The 26159-nt window shown below is 57.2% G+C and overlaps 1 protein-coding gene across 1 annotated transcript in view; it reads right to left on the bottom strand.

Annotated features, from left to right (window-relative positions):
• Positions 1–223: 223 nt before the first annotated feature.
• The window catches only part of ANKRD10 (ankyrin repeat domain 10), a 28090-nt gene continuing 2154 nt past the window's right edge, over positions 224–26159 (bottom strand). The window contains exons 3-6 of the mRNA XM_062193931.1: positions 22759–22850; positions 11707–11942; positions 3751–3846; positions 224–1655 (exon numbers count right to left, since the gene is read on the bottom strand). Coding sequence (XP_062049915.1) covers positions 1186–1655; positions 3751–3846; positions 11707–11942; positions 22759–22850 — 894 coding nt within the window. The 3' untranslated portion in view covers positions 224–1185. The remainder of the gene's footprint in view (positions 1656–3750; positions 3847–11706; positions 11943–22758; positions 22851–26159) is intronic.

Here is a 26159-nt window from a genome sequence, read left to right as displayed (position 1 = left end):
TCCCTCACCCCGCCCCCCACAGCCCTGAGCCCTCCCCTCCTTCTCACCCCGCCCCCCACAGCACTGAGCCCTCACCTCCCTCTCACCCCTGATGGCTCACAGCACTGAGCCCTCCCCTCCCTCTTACCCCTGACTGCTCACAGCACTGAGCCCTCCCCTCCCTCTCACCCCGCCCCCCATGCCGCTTTGCCCGCCTACCCTGGAGAAACACACAGGTCACAAGCAATAACCGGGTGGGTTTTTATTCAGTTCATAAAGGACAGTTTGAAAACAAAATACTAGCAACACTTCTAGACCGTTGGTTTGTCCATCTGACATTTCTCTATCTGCACTGATTTTATTACAAAAACCAGAAAAGTAAAAATTCATTACAATATTTGCACGTTGTGCCCACTAGTTGCCTAAGCAAAGTGAATTTCTATAAAACCATGAACTCAATGCAAGTTTATCAAGAGAGATAAAATCCTCCCAGGTAACTGGACATACATAGTGGTATATACTTTAGAGCAGAAAAGCCCCCCAACAAAAACAAGAGAAAAACAAAGCGCTAAGTCAGAACGGTCAGTTAAATATCCCCACCTGACGGTTCCTACCAGTAGGACTTCCACCACGCTAGGGAGCCATTACCCGTGGCAGGAAGTCCAGAGACCGAGTAGGAAAGTGGCATAGAAACAGAAGTCAGACGTCGCCCCAGGCACCGGGCGCCATCGCAGCAGGCAGCTCCGGGGGCCATGCCCACGCCCACGGCCAGACCCGGGGATGCTCCAGGGCCCCACTGAGCGACACCGGGAGAGAAGGGTCGTGTTTCTTCATACCAACCATGCCAAGAAGCCCTGGTGAGGCCGCACCTTGCACAGGGAGGCCGCTGTGCTGTCAGCTACGCCGCAGGCGCCAGCCCGGCGGGCTGGGCTAGCAGGTGCCTGCCTCTGTGGACCTCCAGCAGGGATCCCTGACTTTGACAAATGGAGAACCGGGACAGTGTAAGGAGAAACGGTGGAGACCGGCGCCAGAAAACCCGGACCCCGAAGGCGCACCTCGGGACGGGCCCGAGGCCCGGGGCTGACACCGGCGCAGGAGCGAGCACGCGCGGGGAACCTGTAGAACCAGAGGCTGCCGCTCAGAAAGGGAGAGTATAAAAAACGGTGCTGCGGGCTGGCTGCCTGGAGGCCCGGCCGCCGGCCTCCCTTAGGAGCCGTGGTAGAGGTGCATGGTGCCCAGCAGGGCGCTGTCGTAGCGCTGTGCCACCTTCACGGAGTCGGAGTGCTCCAGCACGCTGTTCAGCTCGGGCAGGCTCTCGGCCGTGTCCCCGAAGCCGTGGTAATGTCCGTAGTGCAGAGTCTCCTCGGGGTCCTCCACCCAGCTGGGCCTGCTGGCCACGCAGCTGCTCGGGCTGCCGTTGAGGTGCAGGGAGCCGCACATCTCCGCGCTGCCGCTCCTCTCCGGCTCCTCGCTCCGGTTCACACACACAGAGCCCTGGTCGCCGGCGAACGGCCGGGCCGGCGCCAGCGCGGGGCTCATCCCGGGCGGCCCCGCTGAGCACGGGCCACTCCTGCCTTCCATGCCACCGAGCCGGGCCGGGGAGGGGAAGTCCGAGTGTCCGCTGATGACACAGCCGTTTGTCAAGGCATTCGATACGGAGCTACTGTCTTTCATATCTGCATTAAGAAATACACCTGTCACCAGAATTCAGAACCAGCACTGGACGAGAGATTTTAAAATGCTTCACTGCTGACCCAATTTTAAAGGATTCTGGTTTTTTTTTCTTCTATACAAACCAGTTTCTTTTCCACAGGGGAGGAAAAAAACCCACAAAACGTGCGTGAGAAGGTTGGAAAACACGAGACAGGAGCGCGGGCAGCCGCACGGGGAGGCCACGCCGGGGAGGCGCCCGAAGCCGGTCTCAGCGAGGCTCCCGTGAGCAGTTCTGAAAACCAGCCCTGCGTAGGTCCATCCTGCGAAGTGAAAACGCGCACAGAGCTCGGGTCCCAGGGAGACGCACGAGGCCGTGCGGCCGGTGTGGGCAGCTCTTCTCCACGCTCTCCTCGCAACGGGGCAGGAAAGGGGGCCGCGTTCTCCCGCGGGGACTCCCGCGCAGTCTGCCGGGGGCGTCTTCCGAGCCCCGCCATCCCAGGGACCTGGACAGCCAGTTTCCTTTCAAAAGCCACGCATGTTGTGGGGAAATGCGCACGGGTTACCCTGTGTGCGCACACACATCCTGGAGGAGGGAGACGGCTTATGGGGGAAGAGGCCAGCCCAAGCCTCTGGGCAGCGCGATGACCTGCCCGTGTTCCGGAGCTACACAGGCTCAGAGGTGGGGACAAAACGATCTGGTGCTTGGTGACACGGACTCCCATCTCCATCCTGTGCTCCTAGGCAGGCATGGCAGAGCTCAGTTCGGACAGCCTCGTCCTAACCACGCCCTACCACCCCACCCCTCACCCACGGCTCCCCCGGCCCCCACTGGGTCTCCCGGCCAAATTCAAGAGTTCAGAACAAGTGCTTCAAGGGCCAAATGTAAAATGGAGAGGGGAAGAAATGGAACTGGCTGTGCCCAGGGAGCGCCCTACGTTCCTCCTCCAGGACAGAGGTGTGGCTTTTCCTGGGTGCTGGCCCCAGCAGTCACCCGCGCCTACCACCACCGCACCAGGGTTTCCTCTGGAGGTCGGCAGGCCGCTCCCCTGGCTGCTCCACACTGTCGTGCCCACGTGGGAGCGCCCACCCCTGCCAGCCACCGGGGCCACTCTGGCTGTGCCACAGGCTCGGGCTGAGTGGGGCGAGGGCTCCGGCTTCCACCGCCCCCAGGCTAAGGGCAGCAGCTGAACACGGTTCTTAAGGAACGCATGATCCTACGACGGCGTCACCGGAGACACAAACAGCCCTGAGGTCCTTTGGAAGGATTCAGAGCTAACTCTGCGGCCCTGTGATTGCCGGGGGTGGAGCTACGGGTAGCCCAGAAACCCCGTGTGAGGGCGGGGCCCTGCAGCCTTGCTGTCCATCTCCGGCCGGGGTCAGGCAGCCCCCACGACAGCCGGCCATTGACTAGCGGCCGAGCCGAGCACGGGGCTTCACGCCCCCCTTCCTCTCCAGGGGAGACGTTAGCATGAAGACGGGACAAGCAAACTGCTTAAAGAATGGGGCATTTTTAAAGAGCTGATCTTCGTGCTAGGAAAAGGCCCGAAGAATTTCACAGATGCCTTTGTTCCTGGGGCTCTGACGGCAGCGGGGGACCCCAGGGGAGCATCCTTTCACCACCCTGGGCCCTGGGAGACATGGAGCCTTTGAGATCTGAGAAACACGCCTGTCCCCTCTCTGGCAGTAATCACAGCCCAGACGTGTCCGCGGCCTTCGCTCCCGGCTCCGCGCCGTCTGTGCTTACGAACACCGGGAGCTGCGCACCTCAAGACTTCTCAGAAAATCAAAAAAAAAAAAAAAAAGAAAAAAAAAAAAAAGAAAAAGAAAAAAGAAAAAAGAAAAAAGCAAACCTCATCACAACCAAACAAGGCACATGGACGGCCAAAGCTTCGCACCCGGGGAGGGCTCCACAGCAAGCAGCACGCCACTCCTCCTCGTGTCTACACACGCCGGGACGCGCCGGGGAGCACCGCGGCCCGCGGCACCCGGCTCAGAAGTAGTGGGCGTACTGGCTGCGGCACCGGCACGGGGTCTGCATGGCGGACACAGTGTATATCTCTATCTCCTTCGGGGCCACGGCGCCGGCGTGGCAGCGGGAGGGAACCTGTGCACCCCCACCTGTTAGGGCACCACTCTCTCTGTCAACGTGCATCCTATCCGCTTCGTCTTCCGCCTCGCCGTTCGCCAGCGGCATGGCGCAGTCCAGGCCCGGAGCTGCGGGGAAAACAGACAGCGTCTTAGACCCACGGGAAGAGCCGCTCCTGCCCGTCAGCCCTGGCCCCCGGCGCCGCCAGCGCGGCATGCGGCTCAGAACCCGGCTCCCCACACTGAAGGGCGCCTTTTCATCAAAGCCAGGAAATCCCAGGTCCCTGTTCTAGAATTTACCGGGCAGCAAAAGTCCCAACATAAAAATGGTTACACAGCCCGGGCACAATTCTGAACAATTTTTTTTTTTTCAAATTCAGCATTTTCCAAAAGTACAAAGGCTTTCAAAAAAATTTAAGGATGCACATTGTGAAAAAGCTACGCGTGGATTTCAGTGAAATGTTGGCAGCAAAATTGTCTTTAACTCCAGTTTCCCACAAACCTCTGGCAATGCCCTCACACCGAGACAATTCTTAAATAACGTAAAAACCAGTAAATGCACCTTGAGGTCACAAGAAACTCGCTGGCCTCCTGAGCGGACGCCGCGGCTGAGCCTTGCGCTGGCACCAGACCCGAGCTCCGGGCCTGACAATGGATGTGCCAAGTCTCTGATCGGGCAGATTGGCGCTGCTGCACACGTCTGCTCCAACACGCCCGCACCTCCTCTCCCCCCACCCCTCAGACACAGCCTGGCCCCGGGTGCGTGGCCTCTGCCCTCGGCAACAGCAGCTTTCTTAAACCAACAGGGCCAGAAGTCCCTGGTGCACCTTGCACGCTTTGCCTGTGTCTGCTCCAGGCGACTCGCAGGTGGCTGTCGCCACAGTCCCCAGCCCGAGGCCCTCGTGGTCTGGGCTGCCTCACCTGCCTTCCCTGCCTTGGCGTGCATTTCTGGTTTTTGGTTATTTTTAAAAATATCTTTATCATTTAAAAAAAAAAACAAAAAACATTTAGCTGAAGGGCAGAGTTACGGGGTGGGGTGGGGGCATATCTTTCATCCACTGATTTACTCCCCAAACACAATGGCCATGGCTGGGCCAGACCAAAGCCAGGAGCCAGGAGCTTCTTCCAGGGCCCAAGTACTTGGGCCATCTTCTTCTTTTTTTTTTTTTTTTTTTTGACAGGCAGAGTGGACAGTGAGAGAGAGACAGAGACAAAGGTCTTTCTTTGCCGTTGGTTCACCCTCCAATGGTCGCTGCGGCTGGTGTGCTGCGGCTGGCGCACCGCGCTGATCCGAAGCCAGGAGCCAGGTGCTTCTCCTGGTCTCCCATGGGGTGCAGGGCCCAAGCACTTGGGCCATCCTCCACTGCCTTCCTGGGCCACAGCAGAGAGCTGGCCTGGAAGAGGGGCAACCGGGACAGAATCCGACGACTTGGGCCATCTTCTACTGTTTTCCCAGGCCATAGCAGAGAGCTGGATTGGAAGTTGTGCAGCCGAGACTTGAATCAGTGCCCATATGGGATGCCGGCACTGCACAACACCAGCCCATTTCTGGCGCTTAAATACCCAGAAGCATTTCTGGGCCAAGTAATGCAACAAATGACAACTCAGTACGACAGATGTCTCAACACAGGGAGATGTGAACTTTGCAGCTTTAATTGGTTCTAATTTTACAGGCACACCGGTTATTTTTCTGCACTGGTTCCGGATGATCCTCCAAAGATGCGAATGCCCAGAAAGAGAAACCTAGATTCTGTGAGGCTGGATGGAAACAGGGCGGCAGGATTCGTGTGGCTGGGAAAAGGCGGGAGGCCCCCCAGGTAGAAGTGTTCCTGAGATGTGGGTGCTCTACACAGAGGCACCTGCGGCCTGCCCTCCCCCCCCGCTGTGCCCCCAGACCACATAAGCGCCGGCTGGCTGTCCTGGTGAACGAGACACCTTACCCATAGGCCAAGGCCAGGCTGGGGCTGCAGGCGGCTGGAGGAGGGGCAGCAGGGCCAGTCTCCTGCCTCCACACTCCAGGCACCTGCAGAGCAGGGACCTGCACGGCATCTCTAACCCCAGTGCCTGGGTCTGCCTTGTATTCAGGTGCCAGCGTCCCTGAAGTCAGTGGCAACCAGAGGTTGTATGTGCAATCCCACGCCGCTGAAGAGATCAACACACAAAACAGGCCAGCGCTGTGGCGTGGTGGGTAAAGCCGCCACCTGCGAGGCCGGCATCCCACATGGGCACCGGTTTGAGTCCCAGCTGCTCCACTTCCAATCCAGCTCCCTGCTAATGGCCTGGGAAAGCAGTGGATGGCTCAAGTGCTTGGGCTTCTGTTTGGCCCAGCCCTGGCCACTGGGGAACTTGGGAAGTGAACCAGTGTGTCTACGATCTCTCTCCAATTTTGACTTAGAAAACAAAAAAAACAACCCACACAACAAACTCCTGACAGCCATGACATGAGGGCGCAACACACACACACACACACACAGACAGGGGCTCACAGAAGCAGGGCTGCTGTCTCCTCGCTGGGCCCAGTGCCTACAAGCACGCCCATGTCCACTACGCCCACTCCCCAACCCAGAAGCGGACAGCCGAGCAGCCAGGAGCCCTGCAGAGCCGTCCCGCCAAGCGTCCAGCAGTGGCTGGGACACCGGGCAGGGCCACTAGGGGGCAGGAGAGCTGGGGGACACTGAGCAGTACCCACTCCCACGGGGAGGAGCAGCTGCAGCTCCTGTGCTTACCAACGCAGGGTGAAACCCCAAGGCTGGCTCAGCCACCCAGTTCTCCGATGTGGGAAACTCGTGAAATAGCCCCAGTCTCCCCTCCGTAGCGTCTGTCCCCACCACGGGCCAGCCCCTGCTGCCCAGCACCACAGCCTGGAGGCGCTCAGCGGCTGCAGGAAGTGCATTCCCAGCTCCTGGCTCAGAGCCAGCCCCCGGGGACCCGAGTGGTGCGTCCTAGCACAACTGCGAGGCTGGAGCCGTGAAACGAACACCCAGCCTGCCTCCTCACGACCATCGCTGAAGAATTCACCCCGCAGACGGCTCAGGACGGCCAAGTGCCTCCTGCACGCCGCCTTTCACCCTTAGGTCTTGGGAGGGCTTGTTCTCTCCCCTCCTTCCCCTTGACACATGAGGAAAAGTCACCAACACGTCTGAGGACGCCACCTGCAGTGACGCCTCACCCGAGCCATGGCCCGGATGTGCCCGGCCTCCCCCGCCCTCAGCGGTGAGAACAGAGTGGTCAGCCTGCCTGGACCTCAGGGGCCAGCATGTGCTGTGACCCCGCTGTCTAAAACCCAGGTCTCACTCACAGGGCGCTGCTGCGCCACTGCAGTGACCTCATGGCCCCTGGGGCACCTGTCACAGCAGCCTGGGTGCTGGGAGCCACCTTGGTCCATCTCACAGGGACACAGGGGACAGGGGCAGAGGCCTGGCTAACCGCCAAGACCACGTGCACATGTGCCCAGGGCTCACAAAAAACACCCCAGTGTACTGGACCGTGAAGGCAGGTAAGTCCCGCTGTGATGTGCCCCAGCCGGCACACACTGGACCTGGTCGCTGTGACCCCCGCAGGAGATGCTTGTTCCCCCATGGCAGAACCACGTCCACAGCCACCCCCAGCGAGGTGGGGTCAGGGAGCAGTCGGCCTTCCCTGAGGCAGTCCCTGGTGGCCTCCTGGGTGCCCTGGGAACTGGGGAGACCGGAGTTCCCATCAAGCAAGCAGGGAAAGACAGGCCCCCGCAGCTCCCTGCCAATCACAACTGTGCTGGGAGGCTCTGCAAGTGACCTCCGATGGGGCTGGACTCCTGCCAGGGAGGGGTTAGGAATGACCCGAGCTCACGGGGTGGCTGGAGCAGGCAGGTGCAGACGGCACCGGGCGTCCTGGAAGAGGCGCCAGAGGGCTCTGGAGTTAGCAGGGAAGGGGAGCTGTGAGACAGGAACGCAGCCTCCGAGCCGTGCAGAGGACCACGCGGGCACACAGGACGGGCCTGCCGCCCAGCAGTGCTGGAGCAAGTCAGACACGGCTCTGGACGGGCCAAACAGAACCACAAGCACGTCCGTCTGGCCACGGTCTAGGAAATGTGGACAGCTGCGCACTGCTGCTCTGTGTCACTCACGGTCACTACCGCAGAAGGGACGGAGGAGCAAGTCTTCAAGCCTGCCAAGGCGAGGGTGACATGACGGACAGGCCTCACTGCCTGAATCCACCCCGGGGGAAAGGGATTTACTGCACACCCAGTCCACCTGCGGCTCCCGTCCCTGCCACCGCGGGCAGCTCCCCCCGGGATGGAGAGACACGGGGCTACAGGGGCTGTAACCGCGTCCCCAGCCCCCTGCAATGGCAGAGTCTGATGCTGGGCCTGACGGTGCTGTCACTCAGAGGGGACTGCCACTCTCCTCTGGCCCGGACCCCGACGACTGTGACACAGCTGGGTGGAGTTACTGCTGAGGGTGACCCGGGACGCTAGCTGACCTCAGCTGACCTGCACAAGTGCAGCTGTCACCCTGGGCTCCACTTGCCACGCCCCCTCTGATAAACAGAAGAGCTGGCAGGATGATACTTTCTGTACAAAATCCCACTGGGCCAAGTATGATCCGCAAGCACTTCTCACGAAGACACCCGCTCTGGCCACAGCCCGGCCCTCGGCAGCCCACACCCACGGGGCCACAGGTCACGGCAGGCACCCACTTCCAAGCAGCAACACAGCGGCAGCAACTGGCCATCTTCTGTGTCCGGCTTTTCCCAGGGAAAATGGCTTCGGATCCAACTACCTGAGTGGAGTCCGAGTCACGAGCCGACGGCGCAGATCCACGCCCTGTGGGCAGCGGTGGCACGGTCAGCCACCCCTGCTGAAGTCGGCCCAGCCTGCAGGACTGCTGGAAGTAACTGCTCTTATGAACACGAACTCGGTCTAAGTGGTTCTTAAACTTCAGCGGGCCAAAGTGGACTTTATTAATGAGGCCCGAGTTACACAGCCTATACGGACAGGACAGCCCCCAAATGACAACTGCACATCTGGCCAATGTTTCAGATGAAGTCACTTCAAGAAGTACTGTGTGTGTATGTTACGAGGGGAAGGAAAATACTTAACTCTTACTCCAGTGTGAGCCCCAAAGGCCAACAAGAGGAAAAGTGAGGCACACAGATGCACACAGCGAATCAAGTAACAAGAGATGACAAAGTGACTGAGCGCTAAAGCAAGCTACCCTGCAAAGTCAAGCAAACCCTGGCGAAGCTCACGGCAGCAGAGCAGCGAGGCCCACGGGGCACAGCTTCGCGGTGCGCACATCCGGGCTGAGTCCTGCTGTGATGTCCAGAGCACCCGCCACCACCCAGCGCATTCGAGAGGCGCTTCACCCTCACTGAACAGACACGCGTGGCCCAGCGTCTTCCCCGAGGCCAGCACCCTGGGCCGAGAACGTGCAGTGGGGAAGGCTGCTGGGCCAGCGTGACGTGCAGCCACCAGGGCCTCTGACCGCGGGCACACACACAAATCCCTGTTCAGAAGAGCCAGCCTGCGCGGTAACCAGGCTTCGGAACGCAAGCAGTTCCTGGAAAAGCTTCGCAGGATTCCTGAGCAATGGCGTACCGGCCAGGCCTACTGACCTCAACAGCCCCCCAGGCATGTTTCCGAGTCTGAGCAGAACGTGACGTGTCGGGGCCAGCACTGGCAGCCCACCTGGGCGTGGATTCGAGTCCCGGCTGCTCCACTTCCAACCCAGCTCCCCGCTAATGGCCCAGGGCCGGCCAGACAGCAGAAGACGGCCCAAGAGTCTGGGTCCCTGCCACCCACTTGAGACCTGGAAGAAGCTCCTGGCTCCAGGCTTCTGCATGGCCCAGCCTCAGCCGTTGCAGCCATCTGGGGAGTGAACCAGAGGATGGAGGATCTGTGTCTGTCTGCCTCTGCCTCTAACTCTTTCAAATAAATAAATCCTAATAACAAAACAAAAAAAGAAGTGTCACTTTTGTAAAAACACTGAAGAGGATTTAAGGTTGATCAACAATTAAAGGGGAAGTCACAAATCTTTAAAGCATATTTATCCCATAAATCAACACACTTGACAAAATTCATGCGTGAGGTCAACCCTAAAGTATTAGAAAAAACCCCAATGCATGCTGGGAAGTGGCAGAACCTCTCCTCTGAGAAGCGTTCTGCCAAATCCACTCTTCCATGTCATGCTTCTGACTTTCATGGCATTTAAAAAAAATTTTATTTATTTGAAAGGCTGATTTCTAGAAAGAGGAGAGCGAGTGAGCGAATCTTCCACCTGCTGGTTCACTCCCCAAATGGATGCCAATGGCTGGGGCTGGGGCTGGGCTAGGCCAAAGCCAGGAGGAGCCTGGAGCCTGTTCCAGGTCTCCTATGTGAGGGCAGAGGCCCAAGTACCTGCGCCATCATCCGCTGTTCTCCCGGCGCAGTAGCAGGGAGCTGGATGGAAGCAGAGCAGCGAGGACCTGAACAGGTGCCCATATGGGATGCCAGCACTGCAGGCGGTGGCTTAACCTTCCATGCCACAGTGCCAGCCCTGTATGGCATCTTTTTCTTTTCTTAAAGATTTATTTACTTGAAAGAGAGAGGAGAGGCAGAGAGAGAGAGGTCTTCCATCCTCTGGTTCACTCCCACATGGCCGCACCGGCTGGAGCTGCGCCGATCTTTAGCCAGGAGCTTCCTCCGGGTCTCCCACGCAGGTGCAGGGGCCCAAGGGCCTGGGCCGTCTCCCACTGCTTTCCCAGGCCACAGAGAGAGCTGGATCGGAAGTGGAGCAGCCGGTGCCCACATGGGATGGCGGCACTGCAGGTGGCAGCTTTACCTTCTATGCCGGCCCTACGGTATCTTTCTAGAAATTATTGTGCTCACAACTTATGAAAATCCTGAATTCAACCAACCATCACATTTAAGGTTATAGATTCACTTCTATATAAAAGTCACCCAATCACCAGGTTTTTGAAAGTACCAGGATTTAAACAGCCGTGAAGCAGGTGGGAGACATTTTATTAGCTCATAGAGGAACAGCGTCCTGTGTGGACACGTACTCCAGTGGAGCGCGCGAGGCGAGCAGTGCACGGAGGGCAATGTGGACCCATGTCCAGCTTATATTCAACCCAGACCCCTGCACATCTTCAAGTGATGAACGCGGCTATGCTCGAGCTGTTTTTTTGAAAACGCAGAAGGGCACACCTTCCAGCTGACCCTGGCAGGGCTGTCCCAGCGACCAGTGAGTGCACACGCTCCTCCCTGGCGAGAGCAGCTCTCGTAACGAGAGTGACCAGCTAACCTTCTTACGTGCAAACTCCAGAACTGTCCTAAAAGGAAAGAGGTCAAGGAAAACTTACAACTAAAGTGACGGGGCTGGCGCTGTGGCGCAGTGGGCTAAGCCGCCGCCTGTGACACCCACATCCCATCCCATACGGGAGCTGGCTCATGTCCCGGCTGGTCCTTGGACCCCTGTACCCACGCGGGAGCCCAGGAAGAAGCTCCTGGGTCCGGATCGGCCCAGCTCTGGCTGTTGCGGCCATTTGGGGAGTGAACCAGCAGATGGAAGATCCGGAAGCTCTCTGTCTGCAATTCTGCCTCTCAAGTAAATAAAATCTTAAAACAAAAACCTAACTAACCTTAGAGGCGTAAACCTGCGCCATCAAATGTACCTGGGCCTTGCTATGGACGTAAACCTGGGGCACGGAGACCGGCTGAGGACGCTTTACTGCCAGCCCACTCAAGATTCTCAGTGACATTCGCAAGAGACAAACAAAACCAGGCACAGGGGCAGACGTTTTTTAATAGTTACAGTTCAACCGAATACAGTGAGTGAAGAAAATACTTCTAATCCGTGGCAGGTAAACGTGGGTTACGCACAGCGACACCGGAGCTGTCCAGGCTCCCCCTCTGTTTAAGTGGCAATCCGGGCCGGCACCAGACTCCTCCAGGCCCACACTGGTGACCTGGCGCGAAGTTCACACTGAGAAGAAAACGGTTAAGGGGACCCCGCGCCGGGCGCTCACCTTCCGCCCTGGCTTTCTTCGCTCCCATGGGTTCCGGGTCTTGCAAGCACCTCTTCCGATGTGCTCCCCCGCCAGCGTGGTGAGGAAGCACCTCCTGACGGCCCCCATTCAAGGGGCCGTCCTGGCAGAAGCGGCTCAGGTGGCGGTTCTGCAGGCTCAAGAGAAACCGGGTGCACTCCTGGAAGCCCTGCGTCTGAGCAATGTCCGCTGCCGTCAGGCCACTGGCATTTCTCAGGCTGCGCGACACAAACACAGCGAGTTACAGCCCGCGGCAGGCGCCCGCTCTGCTCCTGTCAGCTGACTAGCTAGCTATCTGAGGGCGACAGAGGAGGCGAGTCTACAGCAAGGCTGGGTTCAGGACGTGGTCACCCTGCCGGTAACTAACTCCGCTCACATACATTTGATTTCTCAGCAGGATTTGGGAAGCAGTAATTAAAAGAAATCAATACACTACACTTTAAAAAAGCCATCTTCCTATTTAACGTCTCAAAATAATGCTTAATGTTAGTCTGAAGGATCTGAACTTAGGCTAACTTCAGACTTAACCTGCCACTAACTGCTCTACTATCTGCTCTTACTTGTAATAACCCACTCTTTCAGCTCGAGTAAAATCATAACAAACAAACATGTACTGAAATTGTCCATGGCATTCTTTAACAGGAAGTGGCGGCTCACCAGCCACCAGCGCTTTCGGCGACTCGTGACACTGTAAGTGGAAGGACCCCCGAGGCCGGCTCCAGCGGCCACCAGACTGCAGGCCGCAGAGGCCGAGTGCCCTGTTCCGCTCTGGGAGGAGCATCCCCCAGCACAAGTGAAAAGCCTCTCCAGCCGGGCCTGGGGATGGAGAACCGCCCACCTGGCCAACAGCACTGAAACACAGAGCTCCGCCCTCTCGCCAGGATCTAAGTGACAAATCCAGATACAGATCAGCTGACCTTGCAAACCTCACTCAGGGCACCGAATCACCAGTGAGGAACAAAAGCTGGAGTCCCTGGAAGAACACACACCGGGGACTCCTCGGCGGCACAGGGCGCACACACCTGCACCAGCTGCGGGCCTGTTCCGTGCCGGGGAGACGGCTAACCCAGGACCCAAGGCTGCTGTCCTTGGGGCTATGTCAACATAAAAACACCAGAAGCTGAGTCAGAGACATGGGCTCCGTCTTCTACCACAGGAAGGCACAGCTCCGTCCTCCTACCTGCCACAGCACCCGTGAGGCTCCAGGCTCAGCAACAAGAAGCCCGCACGCTCTGGACACCCGCAACACAGGTCTCCGGCTTCTAAAGCGTGAGACAAAGAAACACTCCTCACTTGGACAAGGTCCACACTCAGTTCAACAGGCACAGAAGAAGCACAACTTGAGAATCCCAGAAACCACGGGGCTGTTCGTGACCCAAGCTGACACTTTCCTTGTCAGGAGCCTGCACGGCTGTGAGTTCTGGTGAACAGTAGCCCAGCAGTTCTAATGTGCTTATGAATCCCATGACAAGGCAGCTCCACCGTGTGGGCACGCACGCATCACACGCGTCCAATAAGGTCAGCTCGTTAGGGAGACACAGCACACCCAGGACACGGTACATGGCTGGGGGACTTCTGGGAGGGGTCCTGGGTTTTCTGAAGGGACACAAAGGAAAACAGCCCACCAAGACCCTCGCTCTATGAAGAGCAGGGTGCCAGATGGGAAGCTGACAGAGCACACATGCAAAGTCCCCGATCCAACTCCCTGGGGAGGCCTGGACTCGCACTCCAGAATCAGATGGTGTCGGGCAAAGCAAGGCACCAACAACGGCACTGGTGAAGGCCACTCCTAGGGACTCCGAGGTAAACAGCGGCAGGCACAGGTTCAAAAGGCCTAGACGGCCACAAGTGCCAGTTCACGGAGGAAAACTCACGTGCCAGCCAAGGACTCTAAGTGCTCTGGCGGGAGTGTGCACCTCCACCCAGGTAGCCCTCAAGGTCTCCCTGCTGCACCTGCTCCCTTCTCAAGGTCTCCCTGCTGCACCTGCCCCCACCTCCACCCAGGTAGCCCTCAAGGTCTCCCTGCTGCACCTGCCCCCACCTCCACCCAGGTAGCCCTCAAGGTCTCCCTGCTGCACCTGTCCCCTCCTCCACCCAGGTAGCCCTCAAGGTCTGCCTGCTGCACCTGCTCCCACCTCCACCCAGGTAGCCCTCAAGGTCTCCCAGCTGCACCTGCTCCCACCTCCACCCAGGTAGCCCTCAAGGTCTCCCTGCTGTACCTGCTCCCTCCTCCACCCAGGTAGCCCTCAAGGTCTCCCTGCTACACCTGCTCCCACCTCCACCCAGGTAGCCCTCAAGGTCTCCCTGCTACACCTACTCCCTCCTCAAGGTCTCCCTGCTGCACCTGTCCCCTCCTCCACCCAGGTAGCCCTCAAGGTCTCCCTGCTGCACCTGCCCCCACCTCCACCCAGGTAACCCTCAAGGTCTCCCTGCTGCACCTGTCCCCTCCTCCACCCAGGTAGCCCTCAAGGTCTCCCTGCTGCACCTGCTCCCTCCTCCACCCAGGTAGCCCTCAAGGTCTCCCTGCTGCACCTGCTGCACCTGCCCCCTCCTCCACCCAGGTAGCCCTCAAGGTCTCCCTGCTGCACCTGCTCCCACCTCCACCCAGGTAGCCCTCAAGGTCTCCCTGCTGTACCTGCTCCCCATCAAAGTAGCAGCACTGGAGCCAACCACATTTCCAGGTAGTTTTAGGTACTATGTTCAAAACTTAGCGTTTCTACCAAAAAGAGCTCGTAAGATATCAGCCCACCTGAGCCACATTAGCTGTCTGGAGCAAGCTGGCCAGGCGGGTCCATCCCAGGAAAACTGAACTTCCCTTGGCTTCTCAGGCAAGCTTGAAAGGGAGAGCAAACATTCTGGAAGTACCGGTCTGATGGCAGAAGGTGGACCAGGAGTGACGTGAAGAGCCAGTCCGAGATGGTGATTCTGCTCCAGGTCTAGGGGCCCCGTCTGTGTCGCACTGCCAGGAAGCGTCCTCTCTGCGTCCAGCACCCACCCGAGGTCTCGGTCCTACCCTGTGCAGCGTCACCGGGAACGGGAGGGCTGAGGCCAAGCTAACAGCATCTCTGCTGCCAGCCCTGTTCTCACCTGACGCCGGCACAGCCAGCACCAACGTCCGTCCCTGGCCCACTCATCTGCACCCGTCACCTCCTCTCCACACCTGTGTCCTCTGCTCACACTGCCCCCCCCCCCCCCCCGGGGTGGCCTCACATCCTCACCCCCCGCTCAGGTCCTTGGTGCAGTCCGAGCACTCCGACTCGGCAGGTTCCCGCGAGCCTCCACTTCTGGGGAGCGGGGTTGGCCCGGTGGTCAGGCCTCCGAGCCGGCCCCACCCGACTCCACCTTCCCATCACCACAGACCCTGGGGGGCAGCAGTGCTGACTCAGGTGACTGGGAACCACCCACAGAGACCACGGTGCTGCGCTCCTGGTCCCGCCTCAGCCCAGCCCTGGCTGCTGCAGACACTCGGGAAGTGCAGTGAAGTGGGTGTGCTCGCTCGCTCACCTCTCAGCAAACAAACACACAAAACCTCTGCTTAGCGTCACTGAAACCTGGATTGCATACGATTTTATAGGTCATGAAATATTCTTCGATTTCTGTCCAACTAGTACAGTTGGAAGACCCATCCCCAGCTCACGGCCGGCCACACGGCACGGCGGCAGGGCACCCACTCCTCTCGAGGTGGCTCTCCTGAGAACCAGCTGGTGATCTGAAGCGCTATTCAGTCCAACAGACCGCCCTAAACCTCACGTACAGACACGTGCAGGGGCTTCAGAAGCCCCTTTGGCGCCCAGGTGCGCGTGGCAGCGGAGCTCCTCGCCAGGCCCGCGCTCTGTGCTTCCTCCGTTACTCCGTTCTCACGTGAGCTTGCCTCGCTGTCGAGTGACACCTCCGCTGTGGAGCTGTAATGGCTGAACTAGCAACCCTGGCTAACACGTACCAAATCTTTGACTGTAACTCTGTGCAGCAGTGTTCCAAGTTTGTCACCCCCGCTTTGTTTTCCTGAAAGGCAGCGGGGTGGGCACACGGACCCGGAGGGGCAGGACTGTGCTACTTGGCACCCGGCTCACCCTTCGTCCCCATTCACCGAGAGTCCTGAGCGACCAGGCAGGAACCCGCAGCCACTCCCGGCGGCCTCAGCCGAGACAGGATGAAGCTAACCTACAAGGCAGTACTGACGCTGTCCCAAAGGGAGTAGAGGAAGACACTTTAAAACTCCTCTGAGGGGAAGACGCTGTGGCAGTGGGCTAAGCCCCCGTCTGCAGACCAGCATCCCCTACGGCTGACAGCTGGAGTCTCGGCTGCCCCGCTTCTGATCCAGCTCCCTGCTGATCTGCCTGGGAAAGCAGTAGAAGATGGCCCAAGTGCTTGGGCCCCTGTACTCACGTGGGAGACCCGGAAGAAGCTCCTGGCTCCCGGCTTCAGTCTGGCCCATCCCTGGCAGCTGCATCCATTGGGGAGTGAATTAGCAGAGGGAACATCTCTTTCTATTAAAACAAACACAAAACCCCCGAGGGGCCGGTACTGTGGCGCAGCAGGCTAAGCAGCCACCTGAAGCGGCAGTATCCCATGTGGCTACCACTACTGGTCCAGTTCCCTACCGATGTGCCTGGGAAAGCAGCAGCAGCAGAGGTCCAAGTCCTTGGACCCCCGCACCCACATGGGAGACCAGGAAGAAGATCCTGGCTCTTGGCTTTGGCCTGGGCCAGCCCTGGTCCTTGTTGCCATTTGGGGAGTGAACCAGTGGAGGCAAAGATCTTTCTCTATAACTCTGTCAAATAAACAAATAAAACTTGAAAAGAGAGGAAACTAGGAGGTAACCTGAGCGTCCACGGTGCCTTCAGACTCCATCTTTAAACAGAGCGGAGCTCCCTGGCAGGACGTACGCCCTGCACAGACCGGCCCGGCCCCGGCGTGACTGCTGCTGACGGCGGGCAGCTCCAGGCCCTCTCCCTGCTCCTGACGGCCACCCGGAACTGGCTCTAGACCACTGAACCAAACGGGCTGCACGTTATTATGGAACCATGACGACTGCTTCCTTGCACCTAAGTTCTGGCTCCTACAACGCCCAGCAGGAGTGGGCAGGGCGGTCGGTCACTGGGCAGGCAGGCCACCTGCTCTCTCCCCGTGGTTCCTAAGGTTCTCTCCAAACCACAGCACCGGAACACAGGCGCCCCAGGCTAACGTGCGCTATGGACGAGGTGTTCTGCTGAGTAACTGGCGGTGACCACACTCGGGCTGAACACAACGCCGCTGTGCCGCACTGCCAGCCAGTGTTCCCGAGAGGATGCAGTGTAACTCCGGAAACACCCCCCCCCCCCCGACAGCCTGCCGCTTCCACTTACAGTGCCACAACCCAGAAGCCGTTCTCAGATACGGAGTTTTGGTCGGTTTTGTTTTGGTGATTTTTTAAAAATTTTTTTCAATTTTGTAAAACCACGGATCAGGAAACTCCTGAAATGCAATTTTTTTAGAATTCAAGCTGTCACATCACCTCCGTGATGTTTTTTGTTAATGCCATGTGACAATAAAAAAAAAAAACCACAATGTTTATATAAATATTTCTGTTAAAATTCTGATCTCAACTTAGCTATTGTTAGTTTACAAATAAAAAGGTAGATATCATAAATTAGGGTAAGCAAAGCATGCAAATCTAAAGAGTCTATATCTGAATTCCTAGATTAGCATTAAAACCAATCACCGCAACAAATACCTCAACAGTATGCCTCGTGTGCAGAAAGGAAGCCATACTGACACTCAATGCCACAACCGTAAGGTTCGGAGAAGCACCTGTGGCAGTTTCAGCCGTTTCTATATGGAATGCTCCCCCTTGCTAGGGTTACTTGAAAAAATCAAGTCAATTCGAATTACGTAGCTGTAAGACATTGACATGTGTGGTTTTTACAGATTCAGAATCTTCTGTGTGATTTAAAACGGGCAATGGTTCATACACAGGAAACTTAAATAATAAGGGATCACATATTCGCAGGCAACATTTGGATTAAAAATACATATACACATACAAGGTGCAGGAGCACAGCACTGTGCCCGACCAGGAAGCCACGGCTTGAAAACACTGCCCTTCAAATTCTCTCCCGTAATTTCTCAGCATGAAGCCAATTTCAATAGGTCAATATTTCAACAAGTTTAACAGTACGGACTAAAAACCATCAACTCACGATTCTGGTTACTTTAAAATTTGGTATGTTGTATCTCAAATACATTAGTAACTACTCCTAGATGGGAATAAGCAAATACATGGTATCATTAAAAAAAAAAAAAAAGATAAAAACATCACCAAATGTCCATTTGTACAGACAGAACATAAGCAAACATCTGAAACATCTTCAAGAAAGAAATACATGTGTATTTTTAACCCTTTGGTATCCAAACTCTCAGAATTAGAAAGACTTTCTTAAATATATTCTTTAGTTAATTATACGAAGAAGCTATTTAAAAAAAACAAGTTTCTATCTGAATAGATTTGGTGCCAAGTTTTCATTTCAATCCCAACACTGCTGAGGACAGTTCACCTTGCAAGTAAATCACAATTATGTTTGTGTACGTTACAATCCACGAGCATCACACCTGGAGTTTGAGAAGTGCTTCCCGCGCTCCCATTACGACTCAGCACGGGGAAACACGTCTGGGTTTGGAAACCACCGACAGCAGTATCTACTGAGGCAGCGGTTAAACACCTCTTCCACATCCATCATTTAACGCGTATGAAAAACGACTGAATTCTAACTACACTCGCCGAAACTCTCACTCACAGGATCTGATCTTTCGGAAGAGCTGCAGGAAACGCGCGGTCAGCGCAGCCTGCTCTGAGGATGGCCAGGGGTCAGGGCAGCTGCACGACCATCCCGACGGGCAGGAGTGAACAAATGAGAAGTGACCGCAGGTTTCCAAGTTAAGTCTGGGTCACATTCTGCCAAGGGCAGTGGCGACAGGTGTCTGCCACTCGGGGAACGCGTACCTCCCGTGCCGCGGGCAGAGGTGGGCTGCCACTCGGGGAACACGTACCTCCCGTGCCGCGGGCAGAGGTGGGCTGCCACGTCTGGGTCACATTCTGCCAAGGGCAGTGGCGACAGGGGAACGCGTACCTCCCGTGCCGCGGGCAGAGGTGGGCTGCCACGTCTGGGTCACATTCTGCCAAGGGCAGTGGCGACAGGTGTCTGCCACTCGGGGAACGCGTACCTCCCGTGCCGCGGGCAGAGGTGGGCTGCCACTCGGGGAACACGTACCTCCCGTGCCGCGGGCAGAGGTGGGCTGCCACGTCTGGGTCACATTCTGCCAAGGGCAGTGGCGACAGGGGAACGCGTACCTCCCGTGCCGCGGGCAGAGGTGGGCTGCCACGTCTGGGTCACATTCTGCCAAGGGCAGTGGCGACAGGTGTCTGCCACTCGGGGAACACGTACCTCCCGTGCCGCGGGCAGAGGTGGGCTGCCACGTCCAGCCCCTCAGGCCTTACACTAAAGCAGCTCCACCTCGGCACTGCCTGCAGCACCCACGTCCGTGAGCGGCGCACGGCAGCCGACCAGCTGTTTTCTCCATGAGGAGGGAAAGGGCAAATCAGAGTCCCTGAACTCGCTGACGGAAGGCCACACACGTCTTCTCCAGCTACCCAACCACCAAGCATGGTCAAGTTTCTCCTGGGATCCAATGAAGCTAAAACACAAACAGCCCAGTGGCGACATGCTTACCATGAGCCAACGGCTTCTAAAGAAACCCAGAACAGTGGCCAGCGCTGTGGCTCAATAGGCTAATCCTCCGCCTGTGGCGCCGGCACCCCGGGTTCTAGTCCCGGTCGGGACACTGCATTCTGTCCCGGTTGCCCCTTTTCCTGTCTAGCTCTCTGCTGTGGCCCGGGAGTGCAGTGGAGGATGGCCCAAGTGCGTGGGCCCTGCAACCCATGGGAGACCAGGAGAAGCCACCTGGTTCCTGGATTCGGATTGGCGCAGTGCGCCAGCCGCAGCGGCCACTGGGGGGTGAACCAACAGAAAAAAGGAAGACCTTTCTCTCTCTCTCTCACACTGTCCACTCTGCCTGTCAAAAAAAAAAAAAAAAAAAAAAGAAACCCAGCACAGACCCTGCTGCTGACGCTGGCCTCTGCACAGGTGCTACAATGGGCTGGCAGATCTGAGATGCCAGTCATGCCGGTCCCATCCTCAACCCAGCTAAGTCCCTCCGTCTGCGCTCAGGGCCCAGGGACAAGGACAGGGAAGCACTTCCCACTTTCTCTCTCAGAAAGTAAAGCAGCAGCCAAAACCCCTCTGAGCCAAGACTCAACAAAGTGAATTCTCGGCTCAACAGGAACGGTGGGTGGGTCTCTGTCACCAGTCTTCAGGCGTTTTTCCAAAACTCACGCCGAGACTTCACCACAGGCGTCCACAGGCAAGCGAGGCAGACGCTCCCGCTGCGACCTAGAGCCCCACGCGGCACGCCAGCACCAGCTGCAGCGGGCAGCCAGGGTGACGACCACTGAGCGCCCCTCGTGAGAACGACTCACGGGGCCGCAGAGCCGTTAAAGTACACAAACACGGGGTCTGGGCGCAGAGCGGAGCTGCGTCCACCGAATTTCAATCCTCAGAGCCATGGCAAGTAATACAGAACCTCCACGGAAAGGAAAACTTGGCACCAAAACTCAAGATTTAAAGTACGAGAAGAAAAAGAAAGTCCGTTCACATACTCACGTGCGGTGCTAGACAATTTACTAGGGCGCACGGCAGCCGCAAGCCACGCCACACGGACGCGCCTACATCCACAGTGAGCCCTGTGACAGCCCGTCCCAGCCCAAGACACTCAGTACACTCGCCCCCATTATTAGCTACCTGATGACCAAGAGAGCACAATTTCAGACTGCGGCCACTTCACGTAGCAGATATATGAAAGGCAAAGTAGGAATTAGAGCAACGTTATTAATTTGAAAATACTGATAATGAGGAAGCTTTTACTCTACTCACAGGAAAAGAAAAAATTTATATTGTCTTCTAAATAGTACAGCATGTAATGTAACAAATTAATAACCTGGTTCCTTTTGAATCGGAAAAAAATAACTTCTAGTAAGAAAGTTAACTGTCCCCCTTTGGTCTTCAAAATGGAAAAGGCTCGTCACCTGCCAGGACAGGTGCGTCACAGAGCAGCCACAAAGAACCGAGCACACTGGAGGGGACCAGACTGTCACGTGCTGGCCGACCACACGGGGGACACCGTGGAAGCTCCCGCTCACTGGAAAAGCAGACATCTTATCTAGATGTTAAATGCAAATAAACACACATAACAACAGCATTCTACAGTGATCACGGGTGTTCTAGCTCCAGGCCAAAGACTTGTCATTTTAAGAACTGCTTTTAGCTATGTAGCTTAGGCCAAGTACTTCTAAAAAAAAATCTGGCCGCTCAGTCCAGGGAGGTCAGCACAGTGCGGGTCCCGAGGGGGCAGCTCAGATACTGAGAAGGAAATGGCCTGGCCCAGAGGCCACGCTCAGCCACACCTGCTGGGAGAGACATGCAGGCTCCTGGAACCAAGGACAGAATGATAAATAAAAGACTCTCATTTTTAAAAAAGATACCTCCTTAAAAAAACACAAAAAAACCAAGAACACAGTGTGCAGTGTTAGATGTCTATTGGCACAAAAGATCCAGCTACCCCTTAAAATGAGAACCAATATCCTTTTAACAAAATCTTCAGGATTGATTATTGTTTAGAAAAGTAAGTTTTAAAAGTTCAACTTCTAATTATCCATTATTTTAATACATGACAAGCAATGTTATATATGACTATTTTAAAATCAAACCTTCTGTTAAAGTAATCAAAGATTTGAATTTTTAATCTAAATATAGCTGGAAAAAAAAAAAAAAACACCCAGCATCTATAACTTTGCTTTAAAGTAACTCATTGAGAATCACCTTGAAGTTTTACAGCTGTATAGTGAACATCCATATTAGCAGTTGTTTTTACATTACCTTCAGGCATAACTACATACGGAGTCACAAGGGTCCCTGCAATGTAAGAGTTAACACGGCCACAGTTATACCACCAACTCCCGACGAGCAGCGGGGCTGAGCCCAGTTAACGGCTCGCCTCACGCTCGCCGATGCCAAGAGACCACCGAGACTACCGGCAGCCGCTGGCCGCTCCGCAGCCTAGCATCGTGTCAGTATTTAAGCGTCAAAACGACGAAATGGAAACCAAAGGGTTAAACTAAGTTGGTCTGGTGGGTTTCATTTCTCCCAAAGCCCCGGTTTTCACATTCCCAACTGGAATCAAGTGGTTCACAACGAATGCCCACGAATCATCTGCGACACTTAGGGTCGAGTCATCAGTCTGGTTATCGCGGCTCGACAGCTTACACAGCACGTAAGGTGACAGCCGCGTCCAGCGTGTTAATGCTGTCAGCTGCAGGAGAGACATCTCACAGTGGGAATCTTTAAGAGAACGTTAATGCAGTGAATGGAACACCTGCAGTACAGCAAGCACACCCCGTTACGGCTAGCTAAGGGTCCTGCGTACAAGAGCCCTTTTCTGAACGAACCTTTCAACACTGAGCCGCTGTGTCCGGCCACAAGGGAGCTGGCTGGGGGATGCCATGAGACAGGCCGGCAGGCAGCGCCACCTCCGGGCTGTAACGCCCGCGTCCCGGGCCTGCTAATGGGAGGGAATCAACACCAGAAAAGCCAGTGCTCTTAAGAATGCTGTGAGCCCGAGAGGCCTGGCGGACGTTCTAAATCCAAGGCCCTGGTTTCCCGACTGGCACTCAGCAAGGAGCGGTCTGAAGACTCGCCCTGGGTGACGCCAGTTAGCGGCAGTCAGCGGTGCCGGGCTCCCAACCTACTTTGTGAACCCTCTCTGGAGTCCTGCGAGCCTCAGGAGCCCGCTTCTGCTCTGGGCCATCATCCACGCGGCTTCGTCAACACAAGCGCTCTAGCGGGGAAATGCTACAGCTCCAGGAATTGTGCTGGCTCTGAACTCTGCCCTCAGACAGGACCCCCGACCACCCCCACGGCGGGAGGGGCGCCTGGAGACACTCACTCGACACGAGCCCCGCTGGCCACCAGGGCGCTGATGCAGTCCAGGCTCCCGGAGCGAGCCGCCTTGTGAATGGGAGTCTCGCCCTCACAGTCCTGGAACACAAGAGCAGAGCCAGACTGAGACCCCGCCCACGCCACGCACAGGCAGGAGGCCGCGCCCCCGGTGTGGTGCAGAGCTGCAAGCACACAGGTGAGGAGGGGAGCAAAGCCAGGGACACCCCCAAACTCCTGCAGCTGCCGGGGGTGACAGCACAAGCCCTCAGCGGCGCTGACCAAGGCACTTGGTGCTGGATCTTGGCAAAAGTGCATCATTAAAAAAAAAGTCATTCAAACAGTAAACAGAGCCAAGAAAAGGACCTACCAGTTCCACTCTCACCTACCCCGCTCCTCGGGGTCTACCACAGGCTAGGCCAGGCCACCTTCAATGCCTGAACTTGGACTGAGCCCACATCTCAGGGACGGTTAGAGGAACACCAGGGCCAAACAGCAAGCTCTGCGACAGGCTGGGGGGACCGGGCCTCACGGTCACCCTGACAGGGGAGCCCGCACACAGCCTCCGCGGCGTGAACAAAGCCCCAGACACGCAGCTTCCACAGGCTGTCAGGCCAACAAGGAAGGGTCAAAGACACAAGCAACCAGGAGGGGCCGTCTGTGTGAGGAAACCTAACCGCAGACCGTGCGCCTGGGACACTGAGGCCGAGCAGCGCCGTCACGGCGGGGAAGGTGGCGGCACGGCCACAACCCTGCGACAAAGGGACGGAGTGCCGCGACTATGCCCGAAAGAGTGCCCTCGCCACGCCGCAGGGGAGCACGGACTCCTCCCCGTGCGCGTGGACCCGAGGTCTGAACAGCTGAGACCGAGCACCCGACAGAAAAAGGAGAAACACAGAAAACCATGTGGCCATTCGTGTAGATCTAGCTAGCAAATCCAGTGTTTTGTTTTTTTTTCCTCTTCCAAAGCAAAAACCGAGCCCCATTCTCCCAAAAAGGAAGGAAGTACTACATACTAAGGACAAGTAAAAACTACACAAAACACGGGCAGGAAAATGACAGCTGCTACACCAGAAAGCGCAGAAGGAGAGGAGCCAAAGAGGCAGAGAAACCCGAGATGACACACAGGTACCCGGGGGACAGACGTGTCCTCAGGCACGGGGCTCTCTGCCAGGACTGCCAGGAGCAAGGTGGCTTCTACAACGGTAGCCCGTGGCTGACCGGACACTGGACACGCCTGGACTCCTTCACGAGGCGCGCCGGGTGTGGCACAGGGAGGCCGCCGCACAGGGCCTGGGCTCACCTCCACGGCAGGGACACAGGGACACGAGCCCCACCACTGAGGCCTTTACAGCTATCCTTGGGACAAAGTGAGGCAGCAGGGTCTGTTATTCCACGAGAGACATTCAGGAAGCTCATCAAAAACACGAAGACCAAGGACACGTGGATTTCAACAGTCTTGCGTCGGAACATGCGCTCTTCTAACTCTCCCTGCCTTGAACTTTCTGGGTTTCCCCATACTACAAAACGACGGTGGGGGACTAACAGACAAGGATAAAGCCGTCTTCCTGCTCCCGCTCTGTGCTCCACAGGGAGAGCAGGCCACACGGGCCGCACACTGCACCCCCAACAGGCCATCCGAGCGCCGTCGGAGCCAGGGCACACCCCGGGCAGTGCAAGAAGGCGGCTCTTTTGATTTCCATAAAGCAACATCCAGCGGTGGCAGAATTCCAAGAGAGATGGCGAGCCTCACCCAGCCTGGACAGTCGAGACGAGCCAAGAACAGAGGGCGCGAGACAGCACATCGCGCTCAGGCATCTCGGGCCCACCTCCGAGATGCTGGACACCCTGCGGGAACTGGCGAGAAGGGACCCTGATGGTCAACAGCCTACCTGTCACACACCGAGTTCCAAGAAAGGAGACGTCCCCCGACAGCGAAGACAAGAAAGGCCCAGATCCGGGTGCTGCCAAGTCCACGCGAGAACAGAAAAGCCGCCGCCTTTGGGGTCACCAGTGTGTGTGGGGAGCTGAGAACAGGGCCACTGTGACCTCAAAGGCCGCGGGGTGCCCATCGCGAGAGGCCCCACTACAGGGCCAACAGTGCCACCCCACCTTAGGTATTCCAACACGCGAGGGGCTGCGAGGAGAGAGCGGGGAGGCTCCCCAGGGGCACCTCAGAGGAAAGCGGGGGCTGGAGCCCCAGCCCCCTGCGCCGCTGAGAACTCGGGACTGCTGGGAAAGGTTGTCTGAGCAGCCCTAGACAATTTCTTAGAATCAGACGCTGCTTGACGAAAATGAAACTCCCGATGAATACTGCTGAGCAGGCCCCTCACTGTCAAGGCGACGGCCATGGCCACAGCCTGCCCCCAGCCCGTGGCGCCCCTTCTCCTGGGAGACGGGTCGGGGGTGGACAGACAGCTGATGGCCAGCACAGCACGGGCGCCCCGTGGCAAGGCTCCACGTGCACACGGGGAGGGAGGCGTGTGTGTGGAGATGGAGCAGTGGGGGAGCTCGGCCAGCCCACGTCGCCCCAACTCCAGTCCAGCAGCAGAAACACGTCTACGACCCGCGGACAGCTCGTCTGCAAAGCCAAGTCACCGACGACCCGGCTCACTCAGGTGACAGCAACGTGAAGAACCTGGCACGTTTACGTCCACGTCTACACAGCTGCGCGCTGAACATGCAAGCACGTGGGCCCTGCCAGAGTTCCAGAGCCCTGGCTTCAGCCTGGCCCAAGCCCAGCCACCCGGGAAGTGAACTGGCAATGGAAGACCTCTCTCTCTCTCTGCCTTTCAAATAAAGAAGGAAAGAAATCTTCACATACGAAAAACAGCAGAGGGGCTAACGCTGTGGCGTGGCAGGCAAAGCCACCACCCCGCAACACCGGCATCCCACACGGGTGGGGCGGCTCCACTTCCTACCCAGCTCCCTGCAAATGGCCTGGGAGAAGCCGTGGGCAATGAACGAGGCGCTTGGGCCCCTGGCAGCCACGTGGGAGATCCGGATGAAGCTCCTGGCTTTCGGCTGGGCCCAGCCCTGGCCACTGCGGCCACCTGGGGAATGAACCAACAGCTCTCTCCCCCTCTCCTTCCAATAAATAAATATTCAAATGAAAACCACCACGCGCTGCCCCATGCAGGTGTGTGGCCTGGGCCGCCGCTGCCCCATGCAAGTGTGTGGCCTGGGCCGCCGCTGCCCCATGCAGGTGTGTGGCCTGGGCCGCCGCTGGCTTGGATCTGCGCCCAGAGGTCCCCACAAGACCATGGCCAACGGCACACTTCGCAGGATGGCGCCTCCCCCACTCCCCTCTAACCACAAGTGCTCCAGACACCACTCTGCCCGCCCACCACATGCCCCAGGGCATCTGAAGCAAGGCTCTGGCTCACTGGGGAGCTGGCTGCTCCGGGGCAG

This window comes from Lepus europaeus, chromosome 6 (genome assembly GCF_033115175.1).
Source record: "Lepus europaeus isolate LE1 chromosome 6, mLepTim1.pri, whole genome shotgun sequence".
NCBI lineage: Eukaryota > Metazoa > Chordata > Mammalia > Lagomorpha > Leporidae > Lepus > Lepus europaeus.
The sequence above is the reverse complement of the archived record's forward strand: the minus strand, read 5'-3'. Positions and strand labels throughout refer to the sequence as shown.